At 41.1% G+C, this 15,368-nt stretch overlaps 1 protein-coding gene across 5 annotated transcripts in view; it reads left to right on the plus strand.

Moving 5' to 3' along the window:
- Nucleotides 1–15,368, plus strand: part of WDR7 (WD repeat domain 7) — a 320,067-nt gene that overhangs the window by 182,220 nt on the left and 122,479 nt on the right. For all 5 annotated transcript variants that reach the window (XM_036244069.1, XM_036244068.1, XM_036244070.1 and 2 more), the window contains exon 20: nt 1,154–1,375. In XM_036244069.1, the coding sequence (XP_036099962.1) occupies nt 1,154–1,375 (222 nt within the window). The remainder of the gene's footprint in view (nt 1–1,153; nt 1,376–15,368) is intronic.

Consider the following 15,368-nt stretch of genomic DNA (forward strand, 5'->3'; position numbering starts at 1 on the left):
CATTTCTCTTGGGTGGATACCCAGGAGTGGAATTGTCGGGGCGTATGGTAACTCTGTGTTTTACTTTTTGAGGACCTGCCAGACTGTTTTCTTAAGTAGTTGTGTCATTTACATTCCCACCTGCCATGCATGAAGGTTTCAGTTTCTGTACACCCTCACCAACACCTGTTGTTTATTGCCTGTCCTTTTTGTTACAACCATCCTAGTGGATATGAAGTGGTATCTCACTGTAGTTTTGATTTACATTTTCCTAATGACCAGTGATGCTGAGCATCTTTCAATTTTCTGATTGGCCATTTGTATATCTTTGAAGAATTAGCTATTTAAATTGTTTGCCCATTTTGAAAGATAGATTTTCTTTTCTTTTTTTTTTTTTTTAAGGAAGGCTTTTCTTTTATTATTATTATTTTTTCTCCTCACCTGAGGACATTTTTGCATTTATATTTAGATAAAGCCGGAGGGAGAAAGGGAGGAAGAGAGAGAGAGAGAGAGAGAGAGAGAGAGAGAGAGACATTGATGTGAGAGAGACACATTGAGTGGTCGCCAACCCCACAACCCCAACCAGGCTGGGGACAAATGGCAACCGAGGTACGTGCCCTTAGCAGGAACCGAACCCAGGACTATTCGGTCTGCGAGCCTATGCTCTAACCACTGAGCAACCGTCCAGGGCAAGGTTTTCTTATTATTGAGTTGTAAGATACATTCTGGATACAATCCCTTATTAGATGTATGATTGACAATTTTTCTCTCAGTCTGTGTGTTGTCTTTATTTTGTTGATACTGTCATTTGAAGTGCAAATATTTTAATATTGATAAAGTCCAATTTAAAATATTTAAAAATTACTTGTGCTTTTGGTATCATGTCTAAGAAATTTTTGCCTAACCGAAGATCATGAAGCTATGCTACTATATTTTCTTCTGCATGTTCTTTAATTTTGGCTCTTACATTTAGGGCTGTAATCCATTTTGAGTTGACTTTTTGCAAGGTGGGAGATAAAAGTCCAGATTCATTCCTTTGTATGGGAATAACCAGTTGTCCCATTTTTTAAAAAGACTGTCTTTTCCTGAATGAGCAATCTTGAATGTTTTTCTAATCATATGTCTTTTTGTATTGATATTCCTTTAATTTATATCCTTTTGTTTTGATTTTCAGGTTGCTTGTCAAGTGTCCCACAAATGAAAAAAATTTCCACATCTTATGAGGAAAGACGGAAACAAGCTACAGCTATTGTTTTACTAGGAGTAATAGGAGCTGAATTTGGTGCTGAAATTGAACCTCCTAAACTGTTGACCAGACCTCGAAGCTCTAGTCAAATTCCTGAGGGATTTGGTTTGACTAGCGGTGGATCCAACTACTCACTGGCCAGACATACCTGTAAGTTTTAAAATTCCTAATGCTGATGTATTGCTTCTCAGTACATATTGTTTGTTAACAAAATCTAAGACTATTGAACGTGTCCTGAGTTTCTATTCAAAAAGAATGCTCAAGTAACATTAGAAAGCAGTACAATCTGATCGGCGCATTCCCCTGTGTCATAGTTACCCCAGCTTCTTTTTAAAAGTTAAAATGTGGATTTGAAATGATTTTCAAATGAGATTTGTGTTTTCACAATTGGGTCAAGAATTTAGTCAAAATTTATGAAAGCTAACTTTAAGTTAAAATTTTTAACTTACGAAATGATTTCTGAAAAACCATGCAACTTGTCCTGACCGTGATTGGAAAGGTTGGGGTTGGAGATGGAACACCAATTTTTTTCTTGGGGGGGGGGGAAAGACTTTAAAGAGTATGAATGAGGAATTGTGAATTTTCTCTAATTTAAAAAAGATCCCAATGCCAGTTTTAAAATGATGAAGTAATTGCAACCAGAGCTCCAAGGGCTTGTGTCATATTGCTTTGGTTCTGCAGTTTGGTTGTTAATAACAGGTAAAGGTATTTTATAACGATGTCTTTTGGAACGTCAGTGCTGGAACTCCTTTACGTAAGGTCAGAATGTCCCTGCCATATTGCAAAATCATTTCCAATACTGTGTCATTTTAAGGACCAAATATCCTACTGAATATGTCACAAGCTATTCATTGTGGAACAAATTGCAACGTGTTCTTTTGAGTTTTTCAGCCTTTAAACAAAGGGGAAAAAATGTGTGTTACTTTGGTAGTTCTGACAGCACAGAACTTCATTGCATCAGCGTCCCATACTTTTCTGTGAAACCAAGGAGCTGTATTAAAGGCTTTGATTATTAAAGCCCTGTTACAGACTCAGCTGCCTCCACCCTTTGGCTTGTAATGCAACAAATATTAGTGTTGGTAATCTCTTGATCTCTCTTTGACTTTGAGAATCAGAGAGTAATAATAATACCAACAACAACAAGAAAGCTACTAATTCTTTTGAGCACAATTTTAAGCTTTTTACATGCATTAACTCACTCAGTCCTCACAATCACCTTTTAAAGAGGGTACCTCTGTTATCTCTATTTTACACATTAGCCTAGTGAGGCCCAAAGAGGGGGCAGGAAAGGTGTAGTCAGCCTGGCCGAGACCACACCTGTAGGCAGTGGCACTTTCTGGCTCAGCACCGACTGTCGGTTCCAAAGCTCATGCCTTGGGCCACTATGCCGACTGCTGCCTATGTTCCATGCTTCCTAGCGGAAAGAGCTTCACGACTAACCTGTGCTATCACTTTATAATTTCAAAAGCACTTTCTTTTCTGTCCCCTCATTTGAACTTCAAAATAGAAACCGACTTCTCCAAAGTGGCTCAGCCAAAAAGTGGTAGAACTTGAATTTGAACTCAAGTTGCTTGTGACCTGAAAACCCATGCCCTTTCCATTTTCCTCCCGGACCCATCCACCTTCCCTCTCCCGCAAAGGCCGACGTGCCCCGGCTCCTACCTCTCAGCTCTAGACTCGAAGTTCTCCCAACTTGTGCAAGTCCCCTGCTTTGCATTCATAAAACCCTGCTCAAATCTCACCCACTCTGCAGAGGGCTCTTCAGTTAGGCCCACCTCTTCATGTCACCCCAGACAGTCTAGGACTTGCACATCTAGTTCTTTGTTTAATCTTGACATTAGAATATGAGAGGTTAATAAAACCTTGAGATGTTTATTTAGTCTGGTGGCTTTCAAACTTTTTGTGTGTGTGTGTGTGTGTGTGTGACTATTTTGTTTTTTTCTTTATTGATTTTTAAAGAGAGAGGAAGGGAGAAGGAGAGAGAGATAGAAACATCAATGAGAGAGAACATCAATTGGCTGCCTCCTGCATGCCCCCCACTGGGGATTTGGCCCTGACCGGGAATCAAACCAGTGACCTCTTGGTGCATGGGTCAACGCTCAACCACTGAGCCATACTGGCCAGGCACTTTCAAACTTTTTTGCTCACCATCTCTCTATGAGTATCAACAAGTCTCTAATCCCTTGCACATTATTATATTGACAGTAAAACTTATTAATAATAAGTTTAAATATTTGCAAAAGATAGAATGTGGGGGATACTGTGAATATTGACATTTAAAATGAAACTATTGTTGTTCTTTTTAATATACTCAATAGAATATTTACCATAACCATTTGATATCCATTATCATCCATTAAAAAAAATACATGGCAACTTTTCTTTAAAAGTCAGAAATCTTACATCTGATTATTTTCCTTGAAGAGAGATAATTTCTACTCTCACATTTTTTTTTTTATCCTCACACGAGGACATTTTTCCATTTTTTGTTCAGGTAGAGTGGGAGGGAGAGAGAGGAACAGAGAGAGAGAGAAATATTGATGTGAAAGGAACACATCGAGTGGCTGCCACCCGCACGACCAACCAGGGCCAGGGACAAACTGCAACTGAGGTACGTGCCCTTAGCGGGAACCGAACCCGGGTCTCTCCAGACCGCAAGCCGATGCTCTAACCGCTGAGCCAAACCGGCCAGGGCTACTCTCACATTTTTAGGGAAGGTGGTTATATGCTTATTTAGCATCCAGAAATTAATTCTTATATTAACTGTGTCTTAAAACTATTTGTGCTTTCCTGAAAAGTCTTAAAATATTCCCATTTGAAGGGGGTTACTTATTTTGAAGACCACTGATTTAGTCCAATGTGTTTTGTATAAATTCTCAGTGGTGTCCTATATTTTCCTGCAAGGAAAGTGAACATAAATGCTTTTCTCTGGAGTTTTCCCATAGCTCAGTATAAGTACCTGGGTATAAATATAGGAATATCATAATTTAATGAATTGGATGATTGATTCCACCCAAGCCATTGGCCAGTTGCTAGGCAGATTAGTTTGTACCACATTGTCTTAGTTACCTAGACCAGTATTGTTATCATCCCTTTTCTAACCACAATTCATCTTTATATGAAATTCTGATATTCATGTACTTGCTTCTGTATGTCTTTTCTTTTAACTGTAATAATTTTATCTGCAAATTATAACTGCTAGAAAAAGAAGAATCAGGTTAGGAAAAGAGGAGGAATTAATAAAATGCTATGGCAGAGTAAACATAGAGATTTTTCAAAGAAACCTTGGGAATTGATAAAATAATGAAATGGTCTTAGTACTGCTCTTTTGATTTGGTATAAGGGAGCTGAACTACATGTAAAGGGGTCCTAACGCCTGTTTCTGACACAAGGGAAACCCTGGGCTGAGTTGGACTGTGGGGAGGGCTTTGGCGTGGTACCCCCCAGCTTTCCCAAGCAAGGTAAATAAGATACGCCCAAGCATTTTCAATATTTAAGTGTTTTAGAAGCAAGTTTGTTCTTTGAACATTTTGGGTAAAAGACTAGCTGAGGGAGGGGCAGAAGGTAATTCTTCTTAGAAATTTATATTTATGATTATTTTATTGAACCAGAAGACAGAGATTCTGAGAGGTTTCTAGCAAACAAGAAATATATAGAAAATGAATTATATAGTTAGTACCTATTAGGATCAGTTTAAATGTGTAAAATGTTCTTAATATTTTCCTTATTTATTATGGTTGCCTTACTTTTAATACTTATATTATAAAGGTTATCATAAGTTTGCTTTTAACTTTCATTCATTACCCTGTTTTTTTTTTTTATCAAAGATTTTAGATCCCTTGGTGGTAAATTGCCTACCACCAGGATTTTCAAGACCTTTCTTATTTGAATTGGGGTGCTTTATTAAATTTATAGTTACCAGTTTAAATCTTGTTCTCCTGGTTAGAAACAGATATCAAAATGCTCTGTCTTACTTAGGCTCTTTTCAATCAGTTATGTGTACAATTAACCAGTTATAATGTTAACTGCTGAAAGTTGCTATATGCACTGCCATGTTATTTGCTTATATGGCGTTTAGAACGTATTGGTACCATTAAATATTAAATCTTTATGGCATCCTATTGAATGAGATAATCATTATTATCCTCATTTTGAGATCAGGCAATTAAGATACAATATTTGATTAACTTTAATTGCTAATGTAGTTAGAAGTATAGCAGTAAAGTCTAGCCTTCCTCATAAGCCATTCTGTGAAAACTCTTAACCCAGTAAAATCTCAGTTACCACACTGATGGGAGGGAAGAGTGATGCCGACATTTAATTCAAAAGTCATATTTAGTTTCATAATACATTTTATACTTAGATTTGAATATATATGAATCTATTGTGGGTGTTAACACTTTACATAAAATGTCAAAATCATATATTGAAGACCAAGCTGAAGGACTTGGGTAATTATGAGGCCTAGACTAGACCACTCTATTCCCTTGTACCCTTGGGTCGCAGTTTCCTCTTATATAAAATAAAAAACTAGAACTATTCTTTTTCTACGGCCCCTTTTTGTCCATTTAGTCTTTGCTTCTGAAGTGGAATAGAAAGCATCCCAGGAAATTCACCTTCGTAACCTGCCATTTTCTTCTCCACGTAGGGATGGATGTTTATATCAGCCCAACTTTAGTAGAGATTCTTCATTTGTATTTGGATCCACAAAATAAGGCGTTTTTAGACTACTTTGGGTATTATTGATAATGTTACCTTACAGGGCTCTTGGTTCATTCTTCCATTTGGTGTCCTCTGCTCGGTGTGTAATTGTGGAATTATGCTGGCACATCTGTAGTAAATCCCATTTTGATCTCTCATTAGCTTTTTTGACTTTGAGCAAGTGTCATAAGTCATTTCCCTGGGCAGCAGACTCGGAGGCAGATTTGTATGCAGGCGGGTTCTGGGATCAATAGCTTCAGGGGAGTGAAGGAAGCAGGACTGGGCAGGGGAGAAGTTGATCGCATTCCAATGGCCTAGAAAGCTCCAGCCCATCGCAGGGACCCCTGGAGCTGGGCTGGCCCTTCACACTTGTCCTGAATGAGGGCTAAGGGCTCGGCATTTACATCCTTGTGTCAGTCAGTCACTGGAATCAAGCCATTGGTGCCCTGAGAAGGGGGTGTGTTCTTGAGTGAGGCAGCTCTCTTCAATTTAAGGCAAACCCCACAGAAGGACTTGGCCGAGGTTTATCTGCCACTAACACTCCCATGAGCTTGGGGGGAGTACTTCAGTCGTGGACGGGAGGAGATGGGCAGCCTCTCCAGCTCCCATTCAGCATGTTACCAGTTGATGTGTGTCCCAGTTCCCCCTTCTATCTGCAGAGGTGGAGAGAGGGACTGCCATTTATTTAACATGCTTTTTATTCCAACTTCATACCTAGCTCTTACTACCCTGCAAGACGGATCTTTTACCCAGCACCTGGCATGATACAAGACACATTCATAATAGCTAGTTACTGAGCACCCAGTCTGCGGCAGGCACCTGTGCAGGCACCTGTGCTATCTCAGCCGCCTAATCAGTCAGCTGCGTCCTGGCCCTGTTCCCCTTTGGCAGGTGAGGAAACTGCAGCGTTGCTCTGCACTCCCTGCAGCTTCGTGAAATCTGATCAAACTTGCTTCCTGCTGTCACTTGGGGACACAGGTGGAATGTTTCAATTTCACACTGCTAAAAGTATCAAGTCTTGAATTCACACCTATCTTCCAATCAGTGTGTTTTCATCCTTTCACATGGTCTTCTTGTGCTACAAAACAAGGAAGATTCAGAAGTGGTGCTGGGAAAGGGGGGTCAAGTCAGCAAGTACTGGGTCACCTTTAAATATGGACATCTGCCGAATCCACAGGTCTGTAATTGTGAAATGGCTTGGAGCTGCGGTGTGAAATACTTAGATGAGAAGAAATGAATTTTTCCCTACAGTGGGTCTTTAGAAATACTATAATATTAGGGTTCATCTAGCCAAGGCGTATTACCTCACTGACGTTGCATGCAAAATGCTATTTATATGTGCATCTGTGTTTCTGTTCTGAGAAAAGGATTCACAGATTTCGTTCAATTCTCAAAAAATAGTTATTAAAATGAAAATGAATGAGATGGATTGGAAGGAAAATGAAAATGGATTATTCAGTTTGTTAGAATAAATTACATATCTGTTATGATTTTTAGACACAATAGAGTTATATTGTCTTTATTAGTGCGGTTATAATACCACCAAATAGAAGCCTCAGTTACATGTAATCTGAGGACTATTTCAATCCTGTGAAACACTGCATTTAGTTTTGTGTGGTGCTGTTGGACTCCATTTGGTGGCGGTCTGCTGTCGTGAAAATGTTCCTCCAAAGACTCCCTGTGCTTCCTGACCATGCATGTTTTACCTAATGGATATGTTCATATTAGTTGAGGATGATATTACAATGAATTTATTTCCTAAATTTTAAGATAAGAAAGTTAAACCAAATCTGAAATGTTTTAGCAGCAAGATTAGGACAAAGTCACTGACTTGCAACTAATAGCAAAACTAGTCCTGAAGCATCATGCCACGGTCAAGGATAAGCAGTGACAGGGGCGTGTACGTTTTCGTGGTTCACGGACAGTCATCAGACCGTGGTGCTGAGCTGCTGCGCCACAGAGACTGCCTTTCTCTGGACTTGGCCTCGTTGTTTACCGGCCCCCGTGGCTCTGGGGTGTAATCCCGCCTTCCTGCCTGGCTTCTTACTCCTGTCCACCTCATTTGTACTGCTGCTCACTGCGCTACCTCCGCTTTTCGTGTTCTTCGCCACCGCTTCCCACGTGTGAGTTCACCTGTGGAAATCGCCTGTTCCGGGTGCCAGGTGGCTGCATCAGCGTTCCGTCTTCTGTGCTTGGAGCTGTGATTCTTCACTCGGGCTGTGCACGCAAACCATACGTAGAGTGCTTTAAAAATACATGAGCATTAACCTAGAGTTCGTGTTCAGGAAGCAGGAGCTGGAATTTGGGCATCTCTGTTATTTTCAAAGCTTCATATGCAATTTTCATTTGTAGCCAAAGCAGAGAAACCCGGTATAATACAGAATCCTTTAGTTATTTTAATTAAGTGTTCTATGGTAGTTCTGGTCATTAAACTATCTTAATATACAGATTCTAATTTTCTTTGTATTTTAAAATGGAAGGGTTGATGGGAACTAAACAGAGAATAAATGACATTTATAGAGACTTCCAGTTAAGATGGCAGGAGATAAATATGGTGTTCGTCCTCCCACAACCACATCAAAGTTACAACTAAACTACAGAACAACCGTCATTCAAAACCGCCTGAAATCGAGCTGAATGGAAGTCCTACAACTACGGGATTAAAGCAGCAGCCACAGGAGACTCGTAGGAGGGCGGAGGGGACGGGCTGGGCCCACACCCACGTGTGGTGGATAAAAATCAGGAGGACACCTCGGCTGGGAAGGTCCTCCCTGAGGACTGAGGGGTCCCCGCCCCACACCAGGTGCCCCGCTCAGGGTTCCAGTGCCAGGAAGAGAAGTCCCCATATCCTCTGGCTGGAAAAACCAGCAGGAACAGAGGCTCAGGGAGGCTGAAGCGGCTGGAGCCCCAGGCAGCTCCCTAAAGGGCCCGCGCATGGACTTAATGGACTCTCTCCCTCTAAGCTTGGAGGGGAGGCAGCTCGAGGGGCGCCAGAGACATACAGGGAAGAACTGAGCTGTTTGGCACTGGAGCGAGGGCTGGAGAGGGCTTTCTCCTGGACAAACGTGCTGTCAGATGCCTTTGTTCCTTTGGTGAGCCCTTCCCTGGGCGGCAGACAGCCCCCATATCTGGGACTCCAGCAACCTGGCTCACACTGGTAGCCCCACCCTGGTGACTCTCTGAGGCCCCGCCCCACCCAACTTTCTGGCCCACCCAAGCTGTTGCCAGTTGCTTAACCATAGGATTGGCCTGTCTTGGATCCTGCTTCAGGTTTTTCCTAAATTCTTTCAAACGAGCAGCATCTGGTCTCAGCTAGCCCCATACCTCTTGTTAAGAAATACACAGAAACAAATACAGAGAGGCAGCCAAAATGAGGAGACAAAGAAACAGGTCCCAAATGAAAGAACAGAACAAAACCCCAAGAAAAGAACTAAGCGAAATGGAGATAAGCAACCTAACAGATGCTGAGTTCAAAATACTGCTTATAAGGATGCTCAATGAACTTAATGAGAACCTGAGTAAACTTAGTGAGGGCCTCAAGAGCATAATAAAGGACCAGTCAGAAATGATGGATGCACAGTCAGAAATGAAGGAGGCATTAGCTGAAATAAAAAATAATTTACATAGGGTCAATAGTAGAGTACGTAAATCCAAGAAGCAAACCGTCGATTTGGAATATAAGGAAGCAAAAAACGCCCAATCAGAACAGCAAAAAGGAAAAAGAATCCAAAAACATGAGGATAGTGTAAGGAGCCTCTGGGACAACTTCAACGTGCCAACATTCGCATCTTGAGGGTGCCAGAGGAAGAGCGAGAACAAGAAATTAAAACCTGTTTGAAACAATAATGGCAGAAAACTTTCCTAACTTGGTGAAGGAAACAGACATACAAGTCCAGGAAGCACAGAGAGTCCCAAACAAGATGAACCCCAAGAGGCCCACCCCAAGACACATCATCATCAAAATGCAAAATGTTCAAGACAAAGAATCTTAAAAGCAGCAAGAGAAAGGCAGCTAGTTACCTACAAGGGAGTTCCCATAAGGCTATCAGCTGATTTCTCAAAAGAAACTTTGCAGGCCAGAAGGGAGTGGCAAGAAATATTCAGAGTGATGAAAAGCAAGAACCTACAACCAAGATTACTCTATCCTGCAAAGCTGTCATTTAGAATCGATGGCCATATATAGAGTTTCCCAGACAAGAAAAAGTTAAAGGAGTTCATCACCACCAAACCGTTATTATATGAAATGATGAAGGGTCTTTTTCAAGAAAAAGATAAAATATATGAACAAACAAAATGGCAATGAATACATATCTATCAACAATGGAATCTACAAACAAAATGAACAGGTAGAACAGAAACAGTCTCATAGATACAGAGAACATTTTGTTGGTTGCCAGATGGGAGGGGGGTTGGGGAATGGGTGAAAAAGGTGAAGGGATTAAGAAGTACAAATTCATTGCTAGACTGACAAACCTCAAAGGGAAAGGGGTTGGGGGGGTGGGAAGAAATAAACCAAAGAACTTATATGCATAACCAATGGACACAGACAATAGTGTGGGAAAAGGCGGGAGGGGGGCGGGAGTGGGGAGGGGGGTCAATGGGGGGAAAAATGAGGAACATCTGTAATACATTCTACATTCAACAATAAAGATTTTTTTAAAAATGACATTTATATTACTGTCAGCTAATTCTTCAGGTAGCTCAACCTTTTGATCAGCATTTTATTCTGGATTGCACATGTTTCAGTCTTGACATCACCACAAAGTAACTGTGTGACCTCAGTGCTTAGTGGCTCAGTTTCTTTAACTAAAAAATGGGAATAATGATAGCATTGACGTCACGGAATTATGGTGAGGACTAAGTAAATAATGTATGTAAAGCACTTAGAAAGTGCCTGAAACACATGTTTTAGTTGAATGTCAGTAGTTATTATTGTTACAAAGAAACGTTTGTAGAAGAATAAGGAAAGGAAATAGCTCCTTTAAAGCATTGCCATCTAACAGGAGATTTATGTGTGTATATACTGCTTTTAAAAATCTTCCTAAGAACCTTAGGAGGTAGGTGTTACTGTCAACATTTTATATATGAGTGAACTGATACAAAAATTAAGTGACTTCCTTAAGATTATCTGTGTTGTGAGGGATTTGAATCCAGATGCATTTTCCTTCAAAGCCCAGAACATTCTTTTCTCCAATGCATATTTATTCCCACTGTTTGTGGTAAAGCACATTAGTTCTTAAAGGGTTTGTGTAAAAACATGCTAAAACACCAAGTTTTTAATAATTATTTATTTGTAATTGGATGAATATCTATATGTTTCTTTCTCATTTTAACTACATCAACATATGAAGCTCAGATCAGATGGAAATTTTTACTACTCTTCTGTTTTTGCTTGTAAATAATTTATGTTGTATAACAGCTTCATCATTTTTAACAGAGTTCTGACACTTGCATTACAGGCCCTATTTGATGATGTAATCCCATCCTTGTTCTCCAAAAATAACTTTAATTTGCAATCACTTTTTGTTAATTCACTACACTGATGGGTTTTAGGTTCCTCTTCCATAAAACAAGCAAGTTGGACAAGGTTATTTCTAAGGCCACTTCCATCTAAAATTGCAGGGTTCTATGAAATTTTTAATGTGATTTATTCTCACTCTAGCTAAAGAGTGCTCGTGTTCATTGCTGCCACTTGAACTTGCTTTTCCTATTTTGCTTGCTCTGTACCAATTGTTCTGGTTGGTTTCGTAGGTTCCAGTCCACAGCTCTGCCATATGTTTGAAGCTGAGCACCTTCAAAGTACTTTTGTGCCCTCCTTACGGGCCTCCTGCCAGCTGACTAGGCTGCAGTTATGCTTACATCACTATTCTCCACCCGTATCCAGCCTCATAGACTCATGTTACGTTGAATCTAGATAAGTATCTAAGTATAACGTCCCTGGTAGTTTGAGAACTGTCTTTTAGGAATGTAATGTGAAGTCAGTATAACAACTTTTTGGTCTAGAATGTGATGAAGCTTTGGCATAAGACTCTGCCAACCATCTAATGTATGTGTTAGTTGCCTTGATTCAATTTTCAATTCTAGTTCAGTTTTTAATGTTCTCGATTTCTTGTGCCAGGTCACCTGAGTGTAGTAGAGTCAGTGACAAGTTTTAGCATTATATTGCCAGTGGCGAACTTCTGCCCCCATTTTTTGTTTGTTCGTTTGTTTGTTTTTTGCATAGGACATTCCTATTTCTGATTTTTAAAATAATTTTATTCTGAAGTTTTCTGACAGTTCTGCAGAATGGTTCTTTCGAATTTTTCTTTTTCCTTTTTTCAATTACAGTTGACATTCAGTATTATTTTATTATAATTCTTGGTATACAGCATAGTGGTTAGACATTTATATAATTTACAAAGTGATCCTTCTGTTAAGTCTAGTACCCACCTGGCGCCATACGTGGTTATTACAATATTAACTATGTACCCTTGTACTGTAGTGTCTTTTTTTTTTTTTAATCCTCACCCAAGGACATTTTTCCATTTTTTGTTCAGATAGAGTGGGAGGGAGGGAGGGAGGGAGGGAGGGAGAGAGAGAGAGAGAGAGAGAGAGAGAGAGACATCAACGTGAAAGGGACACATCGAGTGGTTGTCACCCGCATGACCCAACCAGGACCGGGGACAAACTGCAACCAAGGTACATGCCCTCAGCGGGAACCGAACCCGGGTCTCTCTGGACCGCAAACCGACGCTCTAACCGCTGAGCAAAACTGGCCAGGGCAGTGTATGTCTTAATATGTGTGTGCTCCAGGGTCATTCTAATGAACATATTTAATTCTGTAAGTTCAGCAATTCCATATCAGAAGGAAACAACAGAGAACATCTAGTCTAATTCCTTTAGGAAGCTGCAGAGATATTGATGATTCTTTTAGAAAGACTTTCAATGAGAAGTGACCTGAAGCATTTCGTGAACTTGTTTGCAGATTCCCTGTCATGGGAATTCCCGTCCTTAGAAAACACAATTTCTAGGACGCTGTTGAAAGGGTGCCTAGTGTCTAGGTCTTTTTTTTTACACTTTGGTCTCTGTGATGACAGCAAGTGCTAGTGAACGTCTTGGTGCTAACCAGCCCACTAGAGGACTCGAACGCTTGTAGGAAACCAGAGTGGAGGGCTCTGGCCCTGGGCCTTGGGTTTTCAGTTATGTGCTGGGGCTGCGTACAGGTGGTGGTGACTTCACGCCTGGGCTCCCAACACCTCTTCAGGGGCAGCAGCTCCGACTTGTGTGTTTTAGAACTTGACCTTTGGCATCCCGGCGTATCTACAAAGAGCGACTGCCAAAGACAGGGCTAGACTCTCCAAAAACAGAAACAGAGAAATAAGTAATCGAATAAATAAAACCCTAGGAACTCTAGACACTAGAACTCAGATAGCCTTCAAAACCTCAGTAATGGAAATTGTTGATTTTCCCACCTGAAGCTGCTCTGCGTGTGCCCTTCCCTCACAGCTGGGATCATTCTTCTTTCCAGTTTCTTCCGTTATTCCTAATTTCTCTCTTCCTCTCACACACAACTTCTAATCCATCAGGAAGTCTTACTGCTTCTACTTTTAAAATATATTAAAAATTCAGCTGCTTCTTTCCATCTTTATTATCACCCTGGCGGGCTACGAGGTTCTTTCCAGCTTCTAGTGAGTTTTAACACAGCAGCTGCCATGCTAGTGACGCTTTTAAAACCCAAGGTAGGTCACGTCACCCAGGGGTAGCCAGATGATTAATCAGCAAGACAAATACTCAAAAATCAGTGGCTTTTCTATGTACTAGTGAGCAAGATAGAGAATGTAGAAAATCACTATTTTATATTTTGAGAGACTGACCAAGAAATTGTTCTCTATTTTGTTTCTTTCTGAGAAGTACTCTTATCATAATTGTATAGATCCCTGGGCAAGGTAGTCCTGTAGCTACTGAAAGGGGTAGATTTACAAGAGAACTGCCCCAGGCCTCAGAAAATCTGCTCTGCCTGTGTGTGGTCAGTAAACACACTAACCCCTTTTGCATTTACAGATAAATAAATGGTGGTTGGCAACTGTTGTCCCAGATTTGCATTTCAATGGCCTAGTAATGTCCCATCACTTACTTCCTACTTCACAGGGATGGTAGTGATAAGGAATAATTAATGATTTGTTAATGAGATCAGATCTTTGATTATAATGTACAATAGATGTACAAATTCTATATTTAACTTTTATTTGCCTTTTAATTGCTATGGATTTCTGGGCCTGCTACTCGCTACTTTATCAGACTGAAGAAATGGTTCCTATAATCTCTTATCCTCAGTCCCAGTAGACATTACAGTGTATTTTCTCCAAAACAGAAAAGGCGGTCCAGTTCCATCAGACGTGGTAAAACCTGCAGGCCCCATCTCCGCTGTGGTTGTCGGTCCCCGGGACGCGTTCTAGGAGCTAGAGAGGATGGACACAGCAAGCAGAGGGCTCGCTGGTGTCTTTGTGTTGAATGCTTTCAAGGGGATCGCTGTTGGTAGGTGGAGGGTTCTTTGCACTTTTAAGCACAAGAAAAGAATTGAAGGCCAAGAGAAGGTAATGTTTTAAACCTGAGCTCATTTAAAATTTGACTTTGCCTGAAGGACCATCACATCACAGAGCAGGCGGCTCAGAACGTCGCCAGTGTGGGCTCTGTGCCTCCCAGAGCGTCCTACGGCAGCTGGCTGGAGCGGAGCAGGTCCTTCTGGGAAGAGAAGCGTTCTGGGCAGTAGCACAAGTCCTAAAATATTGATGTGGCCACTCCGAAAGTAGAGTCATATTATGTAGTTACAGGCAGTATGTCATTCAAGCCGTTTTCATTGCCCAGAAATCATTATGCTGAACCTATAGGTTGTCAATCAAGTTCATTTTGGTAACTGCAAAGTAGACTGTGCCTTTGTGGACATGCACATATAATTATATAATATGCTTATTCAATAGATGTAAAAGATTAAAAAGTTAGTCTTTATATTTGGTGCCTCCCTTATAGTCACCTTGAAACAGGCCAGTGAGCCAGGACAAGGGGAACAGGGAAATGGACTGAGAGCTGAGCAAACTGACAGCCGTGTGCAGAGGCCACCTCCTAGAGCTCACAGCCAGGCCTCAGGTGTTTTCAGCTCCAGACCCAGAAAAGCAGCAAAACCAGGACCATCTGCAATGACTAATGACCCCTTGCCCTGACACTGACCAATCAGTGAGGACCCTGACCCTGGAGGAGCACACCTAGAAAACTTGTAATATCCTGCTGAAACCCTCCCCTGAGACCTCCCCCTCAAGGTTCCACCTGCAAGATAGAAATTAAAGCCTCAAGACTAAGGACCCAGTGAGCACTCTCCTTCCTGGGACCATACCCCCCCTTTTCTTCCCCCACAGGCCTGTATCTCCTAGGCTCTAGGGACCCCATGAGGCTTGCAACCAGGGCAGCA

This window comes from Molossus molossus, unplaced genomic scaffold, assembly GCF_014108415.1.
Source record: "Molossus molossus isolate mMolMol1 unplaced genomic scaffold, mMolMol1.p scaffold_m16_p_6, whole genome shotgun sequence".
Taxonomy (NCBI): Eukaryota; Metazoa; Chordata; class Mammalia; order Chiroptera; family Molossidae; genus Molossus; species Molossus molossus.